The following is a 19,409-nucleotide window of genomic DNA, read 5'->3' as shown; positions in this document are numbered from 1 at the left end:
AGGTTAAAATCCCCTCCAAACACTAGCGATTTTGCGGTGGGATGTTGACGTTTGATGACGAATAGAATCATGAGTAAGAAAAAGGCGTTTGATTGCTTCATAAACTCTTAAGGCGAAGTAGGCCGTCATTGAAATTTGTACGCGTGGGTAATGATTGTTGCTAATTCATCTCACGATTGCGAATCAAAGAAAATCAGTTGGTTTTGCACTGACACAGCTGAAAAAGTATCAGCATACTTTATACATGTTAGCGCGGACAGTGATACCTTTTCAAGTCAATATAAACTATCAAGACTGAGTTTTATCACTTTAAAATGCAAGCTGAAAAGTCATCATTGTTGCCAAAACAAATGAGGCTACTTAGCCTTAAGGGAAAGACTTTGGTAAAGTTTCTAAAATATATTAAAAATGTAATCCATGTATTGCTCGATTATGTTACAAGTTTTCTTTCTCAAATAAAAGTAGGTTATTCATTTGCAGTTAATATTTATTATAAAATGTAAGCTAATTAAAATACATATATTTTGACATTAAGAGACCATTGTGAGATAATGTCTACAATCCGAGAAATGTTCGGCGTGTGTTTTGCAAATATGAATAATAGTCGCGAAACGCATTTCAATAGAAGTGGATGAGTGATTTTCATTGCAGATTTCAATTTTTATTGATTTATCTTTCGTACATTTAGGTGTCTCTTTTCCGGAATGTATAGTTTTATAAATGAATTATTGCCTATGCTACTTATCATTATACGAATAAATTAAGAAGAGATTCGACGACTATACAGACCTCATCGCATTATCCACCCCAGTATGTTATCAAACTTTGGTAGACAACAGTTTCAGTGTAAAACAATGTTCCTCCAAGGGCAAAGGAAAAGTGTATTCACATTTTCGGTTTATAAAATAAAGAATCCTTTTGCGGCCATTTACGGTCCGCTGCTATCTTTAGCCATCACAGAACTTAAATGTATGAGCTTTCATCTGGCATATCATAGGATGTATGCTCCTTTACATCACATGCTTAAATTTATGTATGTAGAACGTAGCCATGTTAATCGTAAACTTTTGCTTTCATTTTTGAACTTATGCCTAAAACCATCGCTACGGTCAACGGAATGGTTACGAGTGTATCCTAATTAAATCTAGAGCTCATTTTGGATTCAAGAATTGTTGGCATCGGTTTGGTCAACAGCGATGCTGCGCAGTGATCTGAAAGAGGGTTCAAAGGCGTTTATATTCTGCAATTATAAAAGCGAAGGTAGCAACATTTTAGAACAGTCATTTAAAGCCAGAACGGGTTTCGGGTGAGGAGAGATTTGTGGATTTCGTTGGGCTTACCTTGATCGTTCAAAGAGGGAAGGGTCAGTGTAGATCGGTTCGCTGGGGTCATCAAATTCACTTTTATTACCGTTGGTCCTGGAAATTGGATTCATCACAGGAATTTGACACATTCGGGAGAGGTTCCTACAATAGGTAAACAATTTATTTATTTTTCTGACGGAATGTGTCTGAATAGGAATAGTTTTTTGTACTTAAAATAAGAATTGCCTTTTCAATATGATCGTATTTTGTGCACATCAAGTTGTTCATTCGTATTGTTCGGATGAGCCGAGACAACTTGTACTGAGTACAACTACTATCTAAAAATCAGTTCGCGCCATTGGCGCGACTGCAGATAGATTAGGTTTTTTTTTATCTCAATAACTTTTGTTCTGTTGACCAAACTGGCCAATATCTCTTTGTGATTGGCATCCTAAAACCTAATTATAGCAGGTAACTTACCCGGTGGCAAAAGTTTTCTGTAGTCCGTTTCCAAAGAGTGATAATCCTGGTGAACGTATGTTTCCTTCGCCTCGAGATGACGAGGTTCCTCTGCCGGATGCATGGAATTGACTTCCGGATACGTTATGCAATGCAGACGGAGTGAAAGAATTAACCGGAGACGTTCGATCAAGTGCCCGATTCTTCATGAACACTTTCCAATACCTCCGATAAGCTAACCCGGAGGCAAACGTTATGCTGATGAGAAGAATCATGAGCAGGATCAATGCACTTAGTAATCCGTAGTATTCCGAATGTGTCAAACAGACGGTCTCTTGTGGAGCAACCATTTTCCTGGCAACCGTGTCCTGTTGCATCTCTTCACGGGATTGGAAAACCTGTAAAGTGTGAAAAGCGCGAGACTTTTAATTACTTTTTGAATTGAAGCTAAGATACTCCGAATGCTCTGAATTACCTCAATCATCTCGCGCACTTGCTCGGGCATTTCACTTGCATTTGCTTCAAGATCATCTCCGGTAGAGTCCTCGCCATCCTTCGTCCCATTCTTTAGCACCTTTGTGTCGCGTATAACTGTTCCATTGACTATCGAAACCTCATCATCATCGTCATCCGTATTACTGCTAGTCAGCGGCTCAGCTGTTCCATCGAAGTCTGTCGGGTTTTCGGATACAGATCTCCTTCGCCTTCCGAATGACGGTTCCGATCGACCACTGGGCCCAGGACAATAAGCCTGCAAAAACTCGTAGTTATAGAACAAATTACTCAGCTCTACCGTTCGATATACGCACCGGTTGACAGCCTCCTCGACAAGTTCGGACCGTTGCTTCGAAAACTAAGAAGTTGGACTCTGGAATTTTGAATGCGTTGAATCTCGCTTCCAAAGCGTCATTATCTCTTGAGCGTCCAAGTTCTGGGAACACCAAATTGTCCACTGGGCAGCTGTGAATTGAAAGATTTGTGTCACAACAGAACTACAGAAAAACATGTTGAACTCACCCATAGTTATCAATCAGTTGAACACTTCTTCCAGAGTAAGGATCCCGCGCTACAACATTTGTTGCAAAGATATCTGTAGCATGGCTGTATCCATCCTGAGATTCCAAGCGGAATGTCAACGGGTCACCAACGGCAATGGTTGTCGTAGGTCGTCCCTGGTACAGAATCATAAGCCGCACTTTGTTGCTCATCGAATTTTCTGCCGGTAGATACTCGATCGGGATCGGACTGCCTGATCTGTCAATTTCATTAAAACTACGTTTCAGACCGAAGAAATCGTACGTCCTTTGTCTTATTTTATCTTGTACCATCGGCTGGGGAGGTTGCCGGGGACGGTACAAGATTAAACAGTCAAAGGTCTTTTGTTTGATATGGGTTAGTAGCTATGCTACTATTTCTATTGTCAGTTATCTAAAGTTTTTCCATGCATCGAGTTGGCTACAGACATGCAGTGAAGTAAAGATTAGTACAGTAGTTCTCTCTTACCCTGCTCCAATATATCCTGAGGTAACAACTGCTTCACCAGGTCCTCGGAACATACAGGTCAAGTTAAACCGCTTATCTCTGCCAGTCTGAACATTATCCGAGAACTGAACAACGATGATGTTGGTCATTGTGTCTCCATACTAAAAAAAAAACAAATATAATTCAATTCGTTGAGGATTCGGCATAATGGAAAACAATTACCCTTTGAGTTCCACACTCTGGATATCCTCCAGGACCGCTAATCCTAAGAACGTTTACAGTGCCACCGTTACCTCGGAAGAAGCAACGGTCGTAGAAACCGTATGCGTAAATTCTTCCAACAAATCCTTCCGGTGTCTTCAAAGTGAACTCCATACCGTCTTCGTTACACAGCTGGCCAACTAAAATAAAACTTGATGAATTTTGGTTAAGATTTCGAGAAAGTAATCTCAACTAACCATCCAAGCATTCATCCCCTTGACCCCGTCCCATTGATCTTTCGTAGTAATCTGAGTTGTCGGTTTCAAACATCTGGCTGCTGGGTATGTCCAGATCTCTGGAATCCCGGTCACTCAACTCGCAATTGCCTTCAGTTTCATAGGGAGCCGATTCCCTGTAGTTGAAGCTGCGGCACATAAAATCTCTAGCTGCGACACACTCCTGCTGACAAACTCCCAGCGATGGTGCATTGATTACTCGCCTTATGAATTGTTTCCGCATCTTGCGCTTGGAAGCCATCTGTTTGAAGCTGTCGTAGCCATCGCACCGAGTTTCATACGGCCGTTGTGGTCCGAACCCTCCGAAACCGTCTCCACCCCCGAGAGTGTTATCGTATCCGGAACTGGAAGGCCCGTAAGGTATTTCAAACGGATAACCTCCTCCATCGGGCATTCCTGGACGCCGGTAGCCACGGTCTCGATCTGGGAATGCCGGCAGTGGCATTGGGGGTGGTATTCTTCCCACTCCCGATGGTGGATAGTACGGACCGTAGCCACGATTATCTCCGTATCCACGTTCGTACGGATCATAACCTAAGGAAACGTGAATTTGTTAACATTTTAATACTACTGCCATCTATTTATGAGATTGAGCGATAAATAGCAAACTTGTACTTGTAAACTACAGTAATCCATTGATCTAAAACGCTTATCTTCTTTGCTTTTTATTAAGATATTCGTTAATAAAAAGCAAAGAAGATAAAAGTTATTCAGGTTACAGCCGCGTTTATTCTAACCCGAAGCATGAGATATTCTGGGGTTAGACTCGCTGGGAAATGAGCTACATCCACATCAATAGTAGGTTAATATCAATCTTGATCTTCTACTTTGCTGCTGTCAAGTCCACATTCTGGGTTCGTAGCGTTTAGCTCCGTCAGTCGATTAGGTGTATGAAGTGATGATTCGCATTGATCAGTCGACGATAACTTTTCCTCAAGCGAAAAATGTTCTATTGTTCACATGCCGATTTGTCCCATAATGAAAAACGGTCGTAAGGTAGTCTAGATTTACAAAGACGAAATACGTTCTGGTCAATTTTTCACTATCAGCAAAGATTTCAAACTATCTGAAGATTTTTTTTTGAGAATTTCGAGTTGTATGGTACGGCAGCAGGCGACTACTTAAACCAAATTTTTTAGATGCTTGACATCTGCTGGAGTGTTGGAAGCGAATTTCCATAAGTTCCAGGACTTAATTCACGCATTTTTCTTTCTCACGTTGGCAAAAAGTGCCCTAGATGAAGGGATTACTGTTCCAAATTTTCACATTTATACTGATGTATAGCAACACATAACATGTAACATGGATTATCATAAGAAAAATGAAACATTTGATTACCATCGTTGTATTTGTGCGGAAGCAGTGGGATCTGATGTTGTGACGTTGGGTAACGACCCTGTGCCGGAATCGGTTCCATGGGGTATCGCGAATCGGGTGCTGGGTAACGGTTATTGTCGACTGGTCTCAAGGGAGGTGGGTAGCGATCAGTGGTGAATCCACGATCTGGAGGAGTTCTAGGTGGCGGTGGATAACCTGACTGATAGTTAGGATACATCTGTGGCATGTATGGAGGAGGATAACGGGTTCCAGTCGGTGCTAGAGGGTAGCGAGTTTCTGGTCGCATTGGCGGATACCTTGAGTCGGGAGTGGGCGGTGGATATCGTGAATCAGTGGGATATCGAGGGTCTGTGGGGTAACGCGGATCCTTAGGATATCTATTATCAACTGGATACCTAGAGTCAGGAGGATATCGCGAATCCGTTGGATAGCGCGTGTCCGGAGTTGGGGGGTATCTTGTGTCTGGAGGATATCTTGAGTCGGGTGGAGGGTAACGCATGGGAGGTATTCCAGGATAGAGGTCGGGTTCACGATCCGGATACCGATCTGTTGGTCCGTAGCGATCCCCTGGAAACCGATTGTCGTACACCGGTGGATATCTTCCATCGAAATCCGCTGGATAACGATCTGTTCCCGGGCCCATTGGATAACGATCCGTTGGTCCAGGATATCTGTCTGTTGATGGATAACCACCTGGAAAGGTTTTACTTGTAAGTGTGACGAATGCAAGGTGCTCAACATGATCGGCACGACTTTTAGTGCTTTTTTTCTTTTTGCAGAGGTGTTCTTGTGTAAAACTATTACTTCACATGTACGATTTATGTTATAACTTTTTCACATTTACCCCCATAGTGAAACACGGAAATACACTTACCACCATAGTCCGGTCGTAATCCAGGAGGATAACGTTCTCCCGGTGGAAACCGACCTGGAGCTCTGTCGTCTGGTATGCGATCACGATCACGGTCTGTAAAGAAGAATGTTAGCACGAATTCACAATCATGGAGTAACCATCATCATCTTTTACCTCCGTAGGGTGGTCTCCAATCTGTCGGATCTGGTCTGCCGTTGGTCGAATCGGAATCTCCGCCCACTAAATGTGCTTTAAATAGTTTAATAAAAATGTACCTCATTTAGAGACTAGCCCAACTACATGATACTTACGCATTAGGTTTTCATAGTAATCATAGTCAGCATCGTAGATGATGCGCATTCCATCCCGTTGATTGTATCGACTGAGACGGCAGGTTCGAAAGCGATCGCTATAGACCGCTGAACGGCACTGGAAGCTGGTCTGCCGGAGACACTCGTCCAGACACTCACTCAACGACCTTCCCGTAATTTCTGAATGAAACTCTCCACCTAGTCTAGAGTTACGATACCTCTGAAAGGCGGTATCTGGACGTCTGCCGCTAGCGAACAAGTGTGATGTAACGGAATTTTCCGGATAATCGGTTCCGCGTTCTGGGTTATGACAATAACAAGGCAGTGCATTACAAAACAGAACACGGCAACTTCCGCTCCCCGAACCCCCCGGGAGTGTTTCCAACAACTCTCACAACACTTGTGCAAAGGATGAGTTAAACAACACAATTCAACGGGTTAAGAATCGTCAGAAGAGGTGGAGATTCCATGTAGGAAGGGGTCTAACACAATGTGCAAGTCAGGAGGGAGTGAGTCTCTAGATCAAACACGAGTACCTCGGCTCCCAAGCTCTCGGACCCGTCTCAGGATACCAACGGACATGGTTCTAGAGAAAATCATAGTTAAGGCAAAAAGCAAATTTTGTCTAGCGTGCTCGTAGCGTTCACTTAACCGTAAAGTTAGCGTGCGAAATTGCTTTGAATCTACTTTGTGCGGAAAATCGGTCGAATGAATTGTAGGATGAATGAAGTTCTTCTGACGACCCGGGGGGTTCTTTGGATGAAGGGGGAGAGTGACATTCACTAATGCATCGAATTGAAAGCGAAAGCGTGATTCCGAATGGATACTTACGATTATCCAGGCACACCAAGTCGTAGAAATGGTGGGTGGGACTAGAGCTGATGCTGAGGTCATCTTTCTGCGAGACCGAATCTTCCTCCGAGAGGATGCACTGCTTCGTTTGATCGTCGAATTCGATCGAGCGGCAGAAATACCTATGTGGAAATTAGGAAAAAATAAAGATCGAACTATTTGCTTTAACCATTGTAATGTATTGAAATATTTTGGACGTTTTCTCTACGTTTCCACAGACGAATCATGAAAGAAAGTCTGAAATATGCATCGACCAATTGTTACTATAAAGCTAATCTACGTATCGTAGATTATAAACCCCTATTTTCTAGGAAACTAGGACTGGCTCATCACAATGCTGAGGTTGGAAAACAGCGCGATTTGAAGGTAAAATATTCACCGAAGCCCTGAGGCGTGAACGAAACACTCTAGACCTAAACAGTGAAGAGCTAGTCGCTGTGATATCACGAGCGTGTGATGCTTCCATACCGAGAAAAGCCCCTCCTAGAGAGAACAAGCCGCCGGTGTACTGGTGGTGCGAATCAATCGAAAATCTTCCAGCGATCTGGGGGTGACGCCTACAGGGTGGTATTGACTAAGACGCTGCATAGATCAAGGACTCTTTCCGAAAGTATGGAAGCGACAGAAATGCTATCACCAAAGGCGGGGAAACCACCATGTGACCCGTCAGCGCAACGACCTATCTGTCTACTAGATACGACAAGCAAGTTGCTGGAGAGATTGATCTTCAACAGGTTATTACCGTATACGGAAGGTGCGGTCGGCCTGCCCAACAACCAGTTTGGATTCAATAAGGTAAATCTACTCTGGACGCTATCCAGTCGGTCGTTCAGACAGCTTAGGTGGCCATCGAGCATAAAAGGAGCGGCATCCGTTACTACTTGGTTGTCACTGTGGATGTGAAAAATGCGTTCAACAGCGCAAGCTGGGAAGCGATAAAACGCACTTCATGGCCTCAAGGTACCGGTGCAGATGTGTAAGCTTCTAGAAAGCTGTTTTGATGGTAGGATTCGACAGTAATTGCCAGTAAACGCAAGCTCCTGGCAGGCGTGGCGCTATCCATACTAAGGTATGGAGGACCAATCTGATCAAAAGCGCTGAGAACGGACAGAGGCCTAAAGCGGTTAGAAAGCACGTATAGGCTCAAGGAGTAGCTAGCGCATACCAAACGGTTTCTAAATCATAGAACGGTATGTGACACATTCCAGCGTAACGCGATACCACGAGGAACCGACTTTCATTATCAAATTAGGCATGTTCTTGGAAATATGCATTGTGACCATGTGATAAAACAGGTTTTATATCATGCATATTAAATGTACTTGATGTTGAGACATTCATTTTGAAACATAACACTGCATATATGGTAATTAAAAGCAGTTGCATTCCGTAACGCGACACCATCGCTGAAATGCACTTTTTTAAACGTCACTCTATAATCGCCTATATCTGCTCTGCTATAATTTTTACAATCCGGGTTTGTTCTAGGCAATCCTTCTATGTATTGATAAGTATCAGAGTGTGACTTCAAACTGGATGGAAATATTGAATGATTGCAGAAATCATTGATTGCATTTTATGAGCGCCGCGTTACGTTTATCTTCCAACAGGGTTCTGCAAATGGTGTCGCGTTACGCAAAAAGCATTTTTTATTTTTATTGATAAAATCGGTAATGTTGCTTTTGGGTTTCAGAAAAAATGTATATCTAGTATTGTTATTTGTTTAATACATTCGACATTCTGCCTCACAGTGGGGTAATTTGATCCGACACTGGTTAAAATTAATTTAATGTTTCTGTGAAACCTTTTGAGAAAATCGTGCTTTGTTAAAGCGTAGATGGCACGTGTGGTCACCATATAAATTTGACTAAATTTTTTGCAATAATGTTAAGATATTTCTGTGATTTTTTAAGAATGTTTCCGGTACAGTGCTTTCGGATGGCGGCGCGAATAATCTTGAGATTTGATACATGTTAGAATAATTGAATTTGATTGTAAAATAAAATTATGTAAACCTTTAAACGATGTACTTTTAAAAGTATGCTTTCGGCAAAGACGACAAGCAAACATTTATGATTGTCGGAACTGTCCGATATTCAATAATACAGTGGAGTTAATGGATCTGATAAATGGGTAAAATTATCAAAAAGATTCAATAAATTATTTTGAGAATATTGTTTCAGAAATGTGTAGACAACCATAAAAGCTTCCCAATGATGGGACGAAAAATATGTAGAGCTGCTGTACAGTGGGGTAATTGCACTTTTTTTGGGTTAAACTTTTTAACCGTTCCTTTGATCTCTTTTGAAGATGATGAGAATATCCGATGTACATTCGATTTTTATAATCTGCTGGTTCAGACATACCGTGTGCAAGTGTTAATGATTTACTAATGGTTGTCTGAAGGATACAGAATTTTGTGGCACAGGGGTGTAATTGAACCAGATATTGGGCCAATAAAATTTCAACGTAGCCATGTAGTATTTTGTAGTGTTGTAGTAGTTAGATTTAACATATATCTTGATGTAAAAACATTCAAAAAGATTTAAAATGTGATAGTTGTTAAAATTTTACATATGGCCATATAGGGAACTACTATGACCAGAACTGGTACACTTTCCCTATGTTTCTTTTTTTCTTTTCTGCACAAAGCTCTGGTTTTAGGACTGGTTTTAAGAATGATTGGTTAATATTCATAAAAATTATCAATTTATAAAATCATCCAATCAGGGCTGCCATGGGCCACTACAACTCCCTTTGTAAAATCCACAAAACTGGTCGTAAAAATCATCCTAGACCACTGCGCGTGTTTTTAATACGTAAAAAATCATAGTTTTAGAACATATAAAATTTGTAATACACGTATAATTGGGCGCATTTCTTAGCCGAGTGGTTAGAGCCCGCGGCTACAAAGCAAAGTCATGTCTGGGTTCGATTCCCGGTCGATCCAGGATCTTTTCGTGAAGCAAATTTACTTGACTTCCCTGTGCATAGAGTATAATTGTACCTGCCACACGATATACGAATGTGAAAATTACAACTTTGGCAAAGAAAGCTCTCAGTTAACAACTGTGGAAGTATCATAAGAACACTAAACTGAGAAGCAGGCTCTGTCCCAGTGAGGACGCAACGCCAGGAAGAAGAAGAAGTATAATTTGTATTGAAATTAAACACCACCTTGATCACCGAAGTTTATTGCAAAATTAATCAAATTAATTATTATACAACGTAAAGGATGAATGTCAACATAGATAAATGTCATGACAAGACATCCAGAAGATTTGAAAAAAAAAACTACTCGTCTAAGTTGATTTTTACGAGATGACCTTTTTTACGGTTGCTGCAGATCCTCTCAAGAGCTTTATAATGGCCACCATTATCCAAGAACAATCTCAATCATCCGTTATGTTTAGTAATTGATTTCTGATATAAAAAGACAATTACACCGTCTTTAGCCAAAGGCTGCACAGACTGAACGATCACTAACATTAGGCAACGGACAACACGGAACACCCAGCAGCCCAGTGATGAATTTTTCGTTTGACGAAAAGTTTCCACCGTCTGGAGCGGGAATCGAACCCACACCTCGTGACTCAATACGCCTAAACGACTGACGCCGCTAACCGCACGGCCACGAAGCCCACATATGTTTTGAAAAAAAAGCGCAGTGATCCAGGATGATTTTCACGAAATGACCATGTTTACGGATGTTCCGGATCTTCCGGAGGTCATTATTGTGACCACCTAGGTCCATCAACAATTCAAATAATCTATTGCGTTTTATAATAAGGAGTTCTGGTGTGTTTGCAAAAAACTGTCTTGGATTATTTTCATGAATTGACCATTTTTACGGATATTCCGGATTATCCGCTGGAGAACCACGTTGTTTACCATCGAAGCCAAGTATTCCACAACATGTAAGAGACTATTCCTGCACTAAAAGGCACCTGTCTGATAAGATTTGGGTCACTAGCCATTAAAAACCAGAGCTACTTGATCACACACTTAAATTATTTTACGGATTCCTGTAAAAATCTCAACAGCTGAACAGTTCGGTGAAATAAATTAACGGAGTACGGTAAATTTTTACAGTATTCGGTGAAAAATCACCGGAATCCGTAATATTTCGACGGAATTACGGTGTTTTATTTCACCGAACTGTTCAGCTGTTGAGATTACGGTGAAATTCACCGTAAGAGCTTAGTGTGCAGATTTGAGTGAAAAACAAGAGAAAACTAACATACCCACATTTTACAAAAACGGGAAGGGTTTTAGTGGGGTGGCACCAACAGGGTTGGGAAAAATCATGAAATTCACTCTACAGTAGCTAAGCAAAGCCAATCACAGTCAGCAAAGCCAGTGAAACTCACGCCCATCGCTGCCGTAGGCAAAAACCTTGAAAATAGAAAAACACCCGTTGCTAAGGGCAACCCAGAATTACTGTAGAAAAATGTTCGATTTCCCGCTGCATTTCCCGCATTTAGAGCCTTCAATGACACTAACGATTTAGAAAATTCATGCACCCATCATAGGTTACTTGATGAGATTCACGTTTTTGAACTACTGTACTGGAGAGCCACGTGATTTTCGCGAAAATTCAAGCCTACTACTATTACCATTCCCAGCACTGGGCACCAACGCTGAAAGCTAGTATTACTGTTTCCATCTACTAAAAATCAAAAATTTCGAAAATCGGTTGTAGCATTGCTGAGAACGAGCATTTTGAAATTTGTAGTTTCATCCTGAAAATTTACGGTGAAAATTAACGTAACGCGACACCAAAACTTTGCACCTAGTGTAACTTTTCGCAGAATGGTCCGATTTTAAATCTTTTTTTTATGGACACACGTATCTTGACGAGTAGGAAGAGAATCCAAAATATAAGAGTTCTATAAGAAGTATTTATTTTACAATGTCAAAAATAAGGCTATTTTCGTAACGCGACACCATAATAATATGACTTTTTGAAAAAAATACGTTTTCAAAGAACCAATATTTTGTTTGAAAAAATTAAACCCGCACATAATAATGTCATCTAATACCCTTCTAGTTAACGGATAAGACAATCATATTACACTTGATAAACTATGATACAGGGCTATTATGAAAAAAGTTGTTTAATGTCTCAATTTCTCACCAATAAATTATATAAACTTTATATAACTTTTTAGGTATGTTTTTCACTGTATTTTCAATCAAATTTATGTTTTTTATACAATTCAACATATTGTCTTTCATGTTCTGCATAGCTTTGGAAATATTTCAGAGTTTGAATTTTTGATATCCTGGCGTATATGTGCGTGGAATGTGTCATGTGTGCATCATAGCCGGGATGACGCCCATCGGACTTATCATCAAGGAAGATGTTCAAAGCTTTAATCAGAGAGGTACCGGAAGAGTTCGCATAGCGTGTAAAGAGAATGCGTGCGAGGCTGGTCTCTTGTAACATTGTTTAAGTCGGCTAGGAGAAGCAGTTTGCCTAGGCTACTTCTGCTAAAAGTGTTAAGTGCTATGTGCACTGCTTCCTCCCCGAAGAAATATCGTAAGGTGATTCTGGGGAGAAAAGGGTCTGAAGCTAAGGGCAATTTCTGTGCATTTTGTACATCTCAGAGCATGAGCTAGTTTTAGTGGGCCCCGGAAACAGCTTCTAAAGGACTTGCGTTTCATTCTGAAGAAATTGATTCACACCTCATTTTTTTGTCTGTTATCTATGGTTTAGTTATACTGAGTTCTGTTTGATCTTTCGACCTTGACGCTTGCTTTTGCCGGAGCGAGCGACGAGGGCAGGATCATGTCGCGCGTCGGTCTCGTAAGTGAAAAAGTGTCGTGATCGGGGAGTTCGGTTGGAGTAAGTGAAAAAGTGCCGCGATCGGTTAGTTCTGTTTGATCTTTCGACCTTGACGCTTGCTTTTGCCGGAGCGAGCGACGAGGGCAGGATCAAACATGTCGCGCGTCGATCTCGTAAGTGAAAAAGTGGCGTGATCGGGGAGTTCGGTTGGAGTAAGTTAAAAAGTGCCGCGATCGGTTCGTTCTTTTTGATCTTTCGACGACCTTGACGCTTGGTCCTGGGCAGTGCGTCAAGAAAGCCCGAGCTGTCGTCCGTGTTTTTTTTCGGGTCGCGCGCCTATTTTTTTTCTGAGTGCTAGCCGAGCAAACGAGTGAAGCTGAAAGTGGATTGTGGTTGCTCAGTCAAGGATAACGGATCAATTGGTGAGCTCGTTTCATGCTTCTATTTCTAATCTATAAAATATGTATGACTGCACATTCAATCGTTACAATGGTGGGATGTAAATATGATGTTTCAACAAACTATGGATGGTTCGTCTCTGTGAGTGTCGACACAAACTCTGATTCATGATTTATTTATGTTTAACATTTTTTTTTTTTTTTCAGAACACCCCTTATATACTTTTATTTTTGTAATTAAAAAAACTTTGAATGGTACGACACTACAAGTGTAGACTTGCGAAAGGTTCACTTTATTCAACAAACTTTGGATGGTTCGCCACTGTAAGTGTCGGCATAAGAATAAGAGTGTTCTATGATGTCCCAACCAATTGAGTCTTTTGTTTCTTTTCAAATGAGTAAAATATAATATGTGTTATTCGTACTGACAGCTGTAGGAATGTTACATTTAGGTATTTGTTCAACAAACTTTGAATGGTTCGTCACCTCAAGTGTCGGCATAATTTTCCTCTACATAGAAATTATATGAACAATTATATTTACGTATAAGCATGTATATATCTCACAAATCATTGTTTATCATGGTCTAATCGCTTATCAAAGTGAATCCTTTGACCCAACGATCCTCTCCATTAACAAACATCCCTCCCAGTAACCTTTGTGGAGATGCAGAGGCAAACACGGTCTCCAAATAGCAAAGGTTACACACTAACATTCCTTCCCTCAATCCCACCTGACTGCAAGGACGTGGCCGGCGCCGTTATTGACCTTGTATAAATAGAGGCACTGAATTATGCACACTGAAGAAGATTTTGGCCAATCCCAGCTGAACTTCTAGTTGATTCTTTGAGCATTTTCACTGACTTCGGTCAATCACGGAATAGCAACCATTGATATGTGTAGTCAGTCTAAGCTAAGCTAAGCTAAGCTAAGCCCCGGAAATAGCTTCTAAGGGATCTGATTGCAGATTTCCCCCTTAACCAAATATCCTATTTTGGAACTATGAGCATCTACCGTAGGGAAGGCAGTCCATAAATGACGTCACCTCCTGTAGACCCGCATTGAATATAAATATGAACTGGCATGTCTGTGAAACCTTAACTCATAGCAATCACCAAGCAATTCGCTGATGACCAGAGCAATGCACTGCGATAGAAAACAAAAAAATGCATGAGGCACGAGCAGGCTCCATAATACTCCTCAATATCATCGGAGTTCAGTAACATACTCTAGAGCAGCGTGCTGCCTTTGCCTCTTAGCGAGGGAGCGAAAAAATGCTAAACAGAGAGGCAACGAAAATTGAGCGAGGAAGATGCAGCACAAAACACACCAGGGTAAAATTCCATCACAACTCCCCGAGGACTGTCTGGCGGGTGAGCATCGCAACAAGAGAGAGAGAATACTAGAAAAAATCCTCGCATTTTTTTGCACTCTCACTCGAATTGCTTGTGGATCTGTGTTGAAAATTTTGAGTTCAATTTTTCTCCTCATAAAAACGGCAAAATCGCCTCATCTTTGCATCGCAGAGGAGTTGCTATCAAGCCTCGGTACAAGTTGGATAAACTCTGAGGTGTGCAATCCTTGAGTAGACCTTCGAAAATTTTGAAATGCTTTGAAATAATCTTGCACATACACAATATTCTTATTGTTTTCAATGCGAACGATGCAGAGATAAATGAATGATAACAAATTATAATATAACATGGTTTTACGGCTAACCTGATTGAATTGATCCGTGCAATGCTATATCTCTGTCAAAATGACAACTAGTAGATAAGATTTTTTTTGAAACTTTCAACAGATTCAAACAGGGCAATCCGTTTTAGAATCTGCTGTTGAACACTGCACATTGATATCTTTATCATCCGAAGTGACTACGAAGCTAAGAGAGAGAGAGAGATCATGAGGATTGAACTAACATGACGGAAGTGATAAATTTGATAGTGAAGTGATGTTGAGTTGTGGAAAATTTGAAATTGTGCTAGAATATGTGTAGTTCGGTACCTGTTTAAACAACACTAGATCAATGTTACAGGCAAAGCTGAAGTATTGCGGTATAAAAATAATTACAAAATATGTATTGTATACAGGACACTGATCTTTCCAGTTGCTCTTTACGTGGATTTTTTAAACCGTAAACCCAACAACCTTTTTGTGAAAATTATCATATTAAAGGTGTTCCTTTTAAAGCCTGAATTCAACAGAATTCATTGATCATAATCCACTTACTTTTCAGCCCTCAGACAGAGCGACTGGCATTCCTCCAGGGTCATGTTGTTGAAAATCTCCACCTCGAAGGGACCGCCCAGCCGTTTGTTCTCCTCTTTTACGTACACCACCAAGCCATCGCAGCGCCGTTCCGCATTCAGACAGGTGTTCTCCAAATAATCCGAGTTCGGATCATCTTCCAGCAGTTCCGGATGGGTCCGCCGGGTGAATCGGCTCATGGAACAACTGCGCAAAGTGGAATCGTAGTTTGCCGATCGGCAAACGAAGGAAAACTCATTGAGGCACTTGTCCTCGCAATCCGAACGATTGGCGGCAGTCACTTCCTTGATATCGGACACTGGCAGTTTGAGTTTCTTCCTCGGGTGTCTTTCGAACACATAGCGCCGGCTGGGACATTCGCGATCCGGTCGACTAGCTGTAAGATGGAAGAGTATGAGACGATTTTGCTTATTGTATTGGATTACAGATTTCCTTACAAGACAGACACACTTCGGTGAAATGGACACTGTTCGGCACGAGCATGAGATTTCCTATACCCTCCGGAGCAGCTTGCTCCCTTGTAAGGTAGCAAGTGGATTCTTCGTATTCGGCGCTGCCGCTGAAGGAGGCTATCCTACTTCCGGGTTGGAAGTCAAAGCTTGTACAAGCTCGTCCCAAGTTGTTGGACGCTGTGCGGTCTCGCAGGCAGAGGTCTTGGCATTTCTCCAGCACTCGGAACGGTGGCGCCGAATCTCGGACCACGTCGTCATCGAAGCCTTGCAACTGTTGATTTGGCAGTCTTTCGTAAAGTACCCGACCCTGACCATTGTTGCAGGTGGTTTGACCTAATACTAACACTAATCTAGCTAATATTACTATAACGGCGATGTCGGACATCCCCGGAAGTAGCTTCTGTCTCTTACGCATTTTGATTTTTTTTATCTCTTATTCTGACCCTCTTTTACGTATTATTGGCTCTGAACTTAATAATAACCTCATACTCCCATCAATTGATGGGCGGTTTTTATCGCTTTTGATCGTTTGTTAGCCAAAGTTCAAATAGTTCATCACGGATTTGGACCATTTCACCATCTCATGGATTCTCTGCGTGAGCGACCTGTAAATGGGGAGAAGATGAGTAGAGAAGACGAATTAATAAATTGTTGATCGCAGATTAGAGCGGCTTCTGATAGGCTTGTTGAGTTGTACCAAGTCGAAAACGTAGGCTAGCAGCAGTAATTTTTTGGGCATTGCGTGGTGATTTAACAACTGACTGACTGTGGCGTAACCTGACGAAAAGCTATTACAATGATTGATCATCGATCGCAGTCAGTGCAAAGGAAGCTATTATTGTCGTTATTGCAGGCCACGGTGTGAACAGTAGGGGCGTGTGGCACACCGCAAGCCACTGATCATCGTTCATGTGTAACGAATCGGCTAAGCATGGGGGAAGAATTGGGTCGAAACTGTACTGTTTTTGATTCTTTGTATTCGATTGTTATTATTACTCAGTATTGAATGTACCGTTTTTGTTTCATACTTACACTTGGCTCAAATTCGACTTTCAAAGGCCGTTTTCTAAATGGACAAGATGAATTTATTATTTTACTATCATCTGCTTAAACATTTAAAAATTCATAAAATAATGTTATACATCGAAAATTGCAAATTACACTATGGGGCGAAATGGATCATCATACACTCACGATAATGTCCTCATTTGATGCATGTGCCAACCCATATGGATTTTTGCAATGGGGGTTTGCACATGGAAGGTATGTGCGAAATCAATGAGGTGTCGCCAATCTTTATTTCCATTTAAAGTATGATTACTTTATATCCGATTCATAACCCAGACACATACATTACATGGGCGGCTTCAATGGAGTATATTGATCAGACAAATCATATTAATGGACGTTTTTGGGTTTCCTTGTTATATCCAATAATGAGCAAAAATGAAGAAAAATAGTTTATTATATAGATTGATAGACACATTGCAACGGCCACAGTATATGTGGTATGATATAACAATTAATTATAATAAACGGTAGAAGCAGACGAACTAAAAATTGGCAACTTGTTGAGGCAACTCGTATTGGTTATAATTCTACGTCACATCTCTGTGGACAGCGAGGTGGATAGTTCATCAGTCGATTATCATTTATTGCTTCTGATGAAATTCGATTTCTTCCTCTGCATAAAAGTAGATTAAGTTAAAACAATGTCATAGCGGTGATTTCCAGTCATAATTACCTTCCGATGCTAACAAAGTATCGCTGGACAAATGCAGCTTATTACGATCACTACCACGAAAACTATATACGGATGCCATATGTTTGCACAATGTGCTTCAGAAGAATGTATACATTGCACATACTTTGAATATGTTTCAAATGGTGTATATGTGCTGCAAATAGAAGGTATTTAATACTATCATTGTGAGTATATGGCACAAATAAAACTAATGATTTTGGAAATTTGAGCAACGTATGTGCAAATCCACATGAATTCAAGGGACCCATTTTCTTGAGTGTAGAACAAAACATGTTTAAGAATATTTATGGGGAAAGAGGAGTTAGAGGACAAAAGGTCGGAAGACAAAAGGTCGAAGACGGTTTGCATGGTGGACATTTTGAAATCTTGTTGTTATTTAATGACACGAAAGAGCATGTTACTGCAACTATTTTAGTAATTTTTCCCGCTCAAATAACGGCTGCATAATATATAAACTTTACTTTAAAAATTGGGTCCATAAATCAACCTTGACACTTTTGACCATGTTTGACGTTTGCTTAATCGACAAAAACACCACAGGGTTTTTAGTTTTAACACTGGGGTTGTTCCTATCTGACATTTCGGAAGGGACACGGAAAGCAAAATACACTCAAAATTTGAGTTTAGGCCAAGGAGTGTGACAAAATCTAAAAAAATGTTTTTTGGACTTAAACAAAAGAAAAACATTAAAAAATTGAGTAAACATGTATTTTTGGCCAAAACTTAAGCGTTTGACACTAAAATTGGGACAGGCCCTTAGGACCCTATTCGTGCAATACTCTTCGAAAAACGAAAATTTCGGAACATTACATCACGCACCTGTATACGTGTCGAAATTTATGTTTTCGTCTACTACTGAAACCGATGGATAGTTAATGTCTTCAAATGAAGAAATTTAGAAGGTGAGCAATCAAATTTACCGTTTCAAGTTGTAAATCATGTTATATCTACTATGACGATATCTGGTACAAAGAGTATATGAGAACCCAATTATGGCAATACCATAGAGGCGGTTTTGTTTACATTTGTTTTATACAAGTAATCGACTGTCCATAATTGGAACATTTTTTTGGTGAATGCCAGGAACACTTTTGCCATAATCGGTACAAAAATAACGATTAAAACAAAACAATGTTTAGAAGCTTTAAGTCAATTTCATACTAAAATTTCATATAATCCGTTTTGCAAGTCTTCAAACTAGTAATTAACATCAACAAGTCATGCTTACGCTTCAGATACACAGCTAAAATCTGCTTTTAATCCACACTGTTGACATATTGCATTTATAATTGGTGCACCTACCCTATCTATCCCTGTATTATGAGTTCAGTTCCAGTGATTATGTCATAGAATATATTATATGCAATCGATCAATTTGTCCCAAAAAGATCTCGCAAATCGTCACCTCAGCCACCATGGAGCAACAATCGCTTAAAACAATTAAAGAGGCTAAAACGATCTCTCTTACGCAAATACTCAAAGTTAAAAACTCCCCGTGCTAAACAAAATTATCATGCTGCCAATTCTCGTTACAAAACCTTGAATAAGAATTTATTTCTTTCACACCAACGAGCAGTTCAACAGAAATTAAGACATAATCCTAAAGGATTCTGGAATTATGTCAACGAGCAACGTAAGGAAT

At 40.6% G+C, this 19,409-nt stretch overlaps 1 protein-coding gene across 9 annotated transcripts in view; it reads right to left on the bottom strand.

The window, feature by feature from the left end:
• Window positions 1–469: 469 nt before the first annotated feature.
• The window catches only part of LOC5570873, a 49,183-nt gene continuing 30,243 nt past the window's right edge, over window positions 470–19,409 (bottom strand). Inside the window, exons 2-17 of one of the 9 annotated variants that reach the window (XM_021843968.1) lie at window positions 15,988–16,607; window positions 15,512–15,926; window positions 7,076–7,218; window positions 6,245–6,544; window positions 6,108–6,182; window positions 5,955–6,047; window positions 5,081–5,773; window positions 3,704–4,276; window positions 3,468–3,646; window positions 3,267–3,406; window positions 2,781–3,035; window positions 2,573–2,723; window positions 2,239–2,514; window positions 1,785–2,185; window positions 1,341–1,466; window positions 470–1,240 (exon numbers count right to left, since the gene is read on the bottom strand). In XM_021843968.1, the coding sequence (XP_021699660.1) occupies window positions 1,234–1,240; window positions 1,341–1,466; window positions 1,785–2,185; window positions 2,239–2,514; window positions 2,573–2,723; window positions 2,781–3,035; window positions 3,267–3,406; window positions 3,468–3,646; window positions 3,704–4,276; window positions 5,081–5,773; window positions 5,955–6,047; window positions 6,108–6,182; window positions 6,245–6,544; window positions 7,076–7,218; window positions 15,512–15,926; window positions 15,988–16,417 (4,257 nt within the window). In that variant the 5' untranslated portion in view covers window positions 16,418–16,607 and the 3' untranslated portion in view covers window positions 470–1,233. The remainder of the gene's footprint in view (window positions 1,241–1,340; window positions 1,467–1,784; window positions 2,186–2,238; window positions 2,515–2,572; window positions 2,724–2,780; window positions 3,036–3,266; window positions 3,407–3,467; window positions 3,647–3,703; window positions 4,277–5,080; window positions 5,774–5,954; window positions 6,048–6,107; window positions 6,183–6,244; window positions 6,545–7,075; window positions 7,219–15,511; window positions 15,927–15,987; window positions 16,608–19,409) is intronic. The other 8 variants (XM_021843963.1, XM_021843965.1, XM_021843964.1 and 5 more) reach the window with 8 other exon arrangements.

This window comes from Aedes aegypti, chromosome 2 (genome assembly GCF_002204515.2).
Source record: "Aedes aegypti strain LVP_AGWG chromosome 2, AaegL5.0 Primary Assembly, whole genome shotgun sequence".
NCBI lineage: Eukaryota > Metazoa > Arthropoda > Insecta > Diptera > Culicidae > Aedes > Aedes aegypti.
The sequence above is the reverse complement of the archived record's forward strand: the minus strand, read 5'-3'. Positions and strand labels throughout refer to the sequence as shown.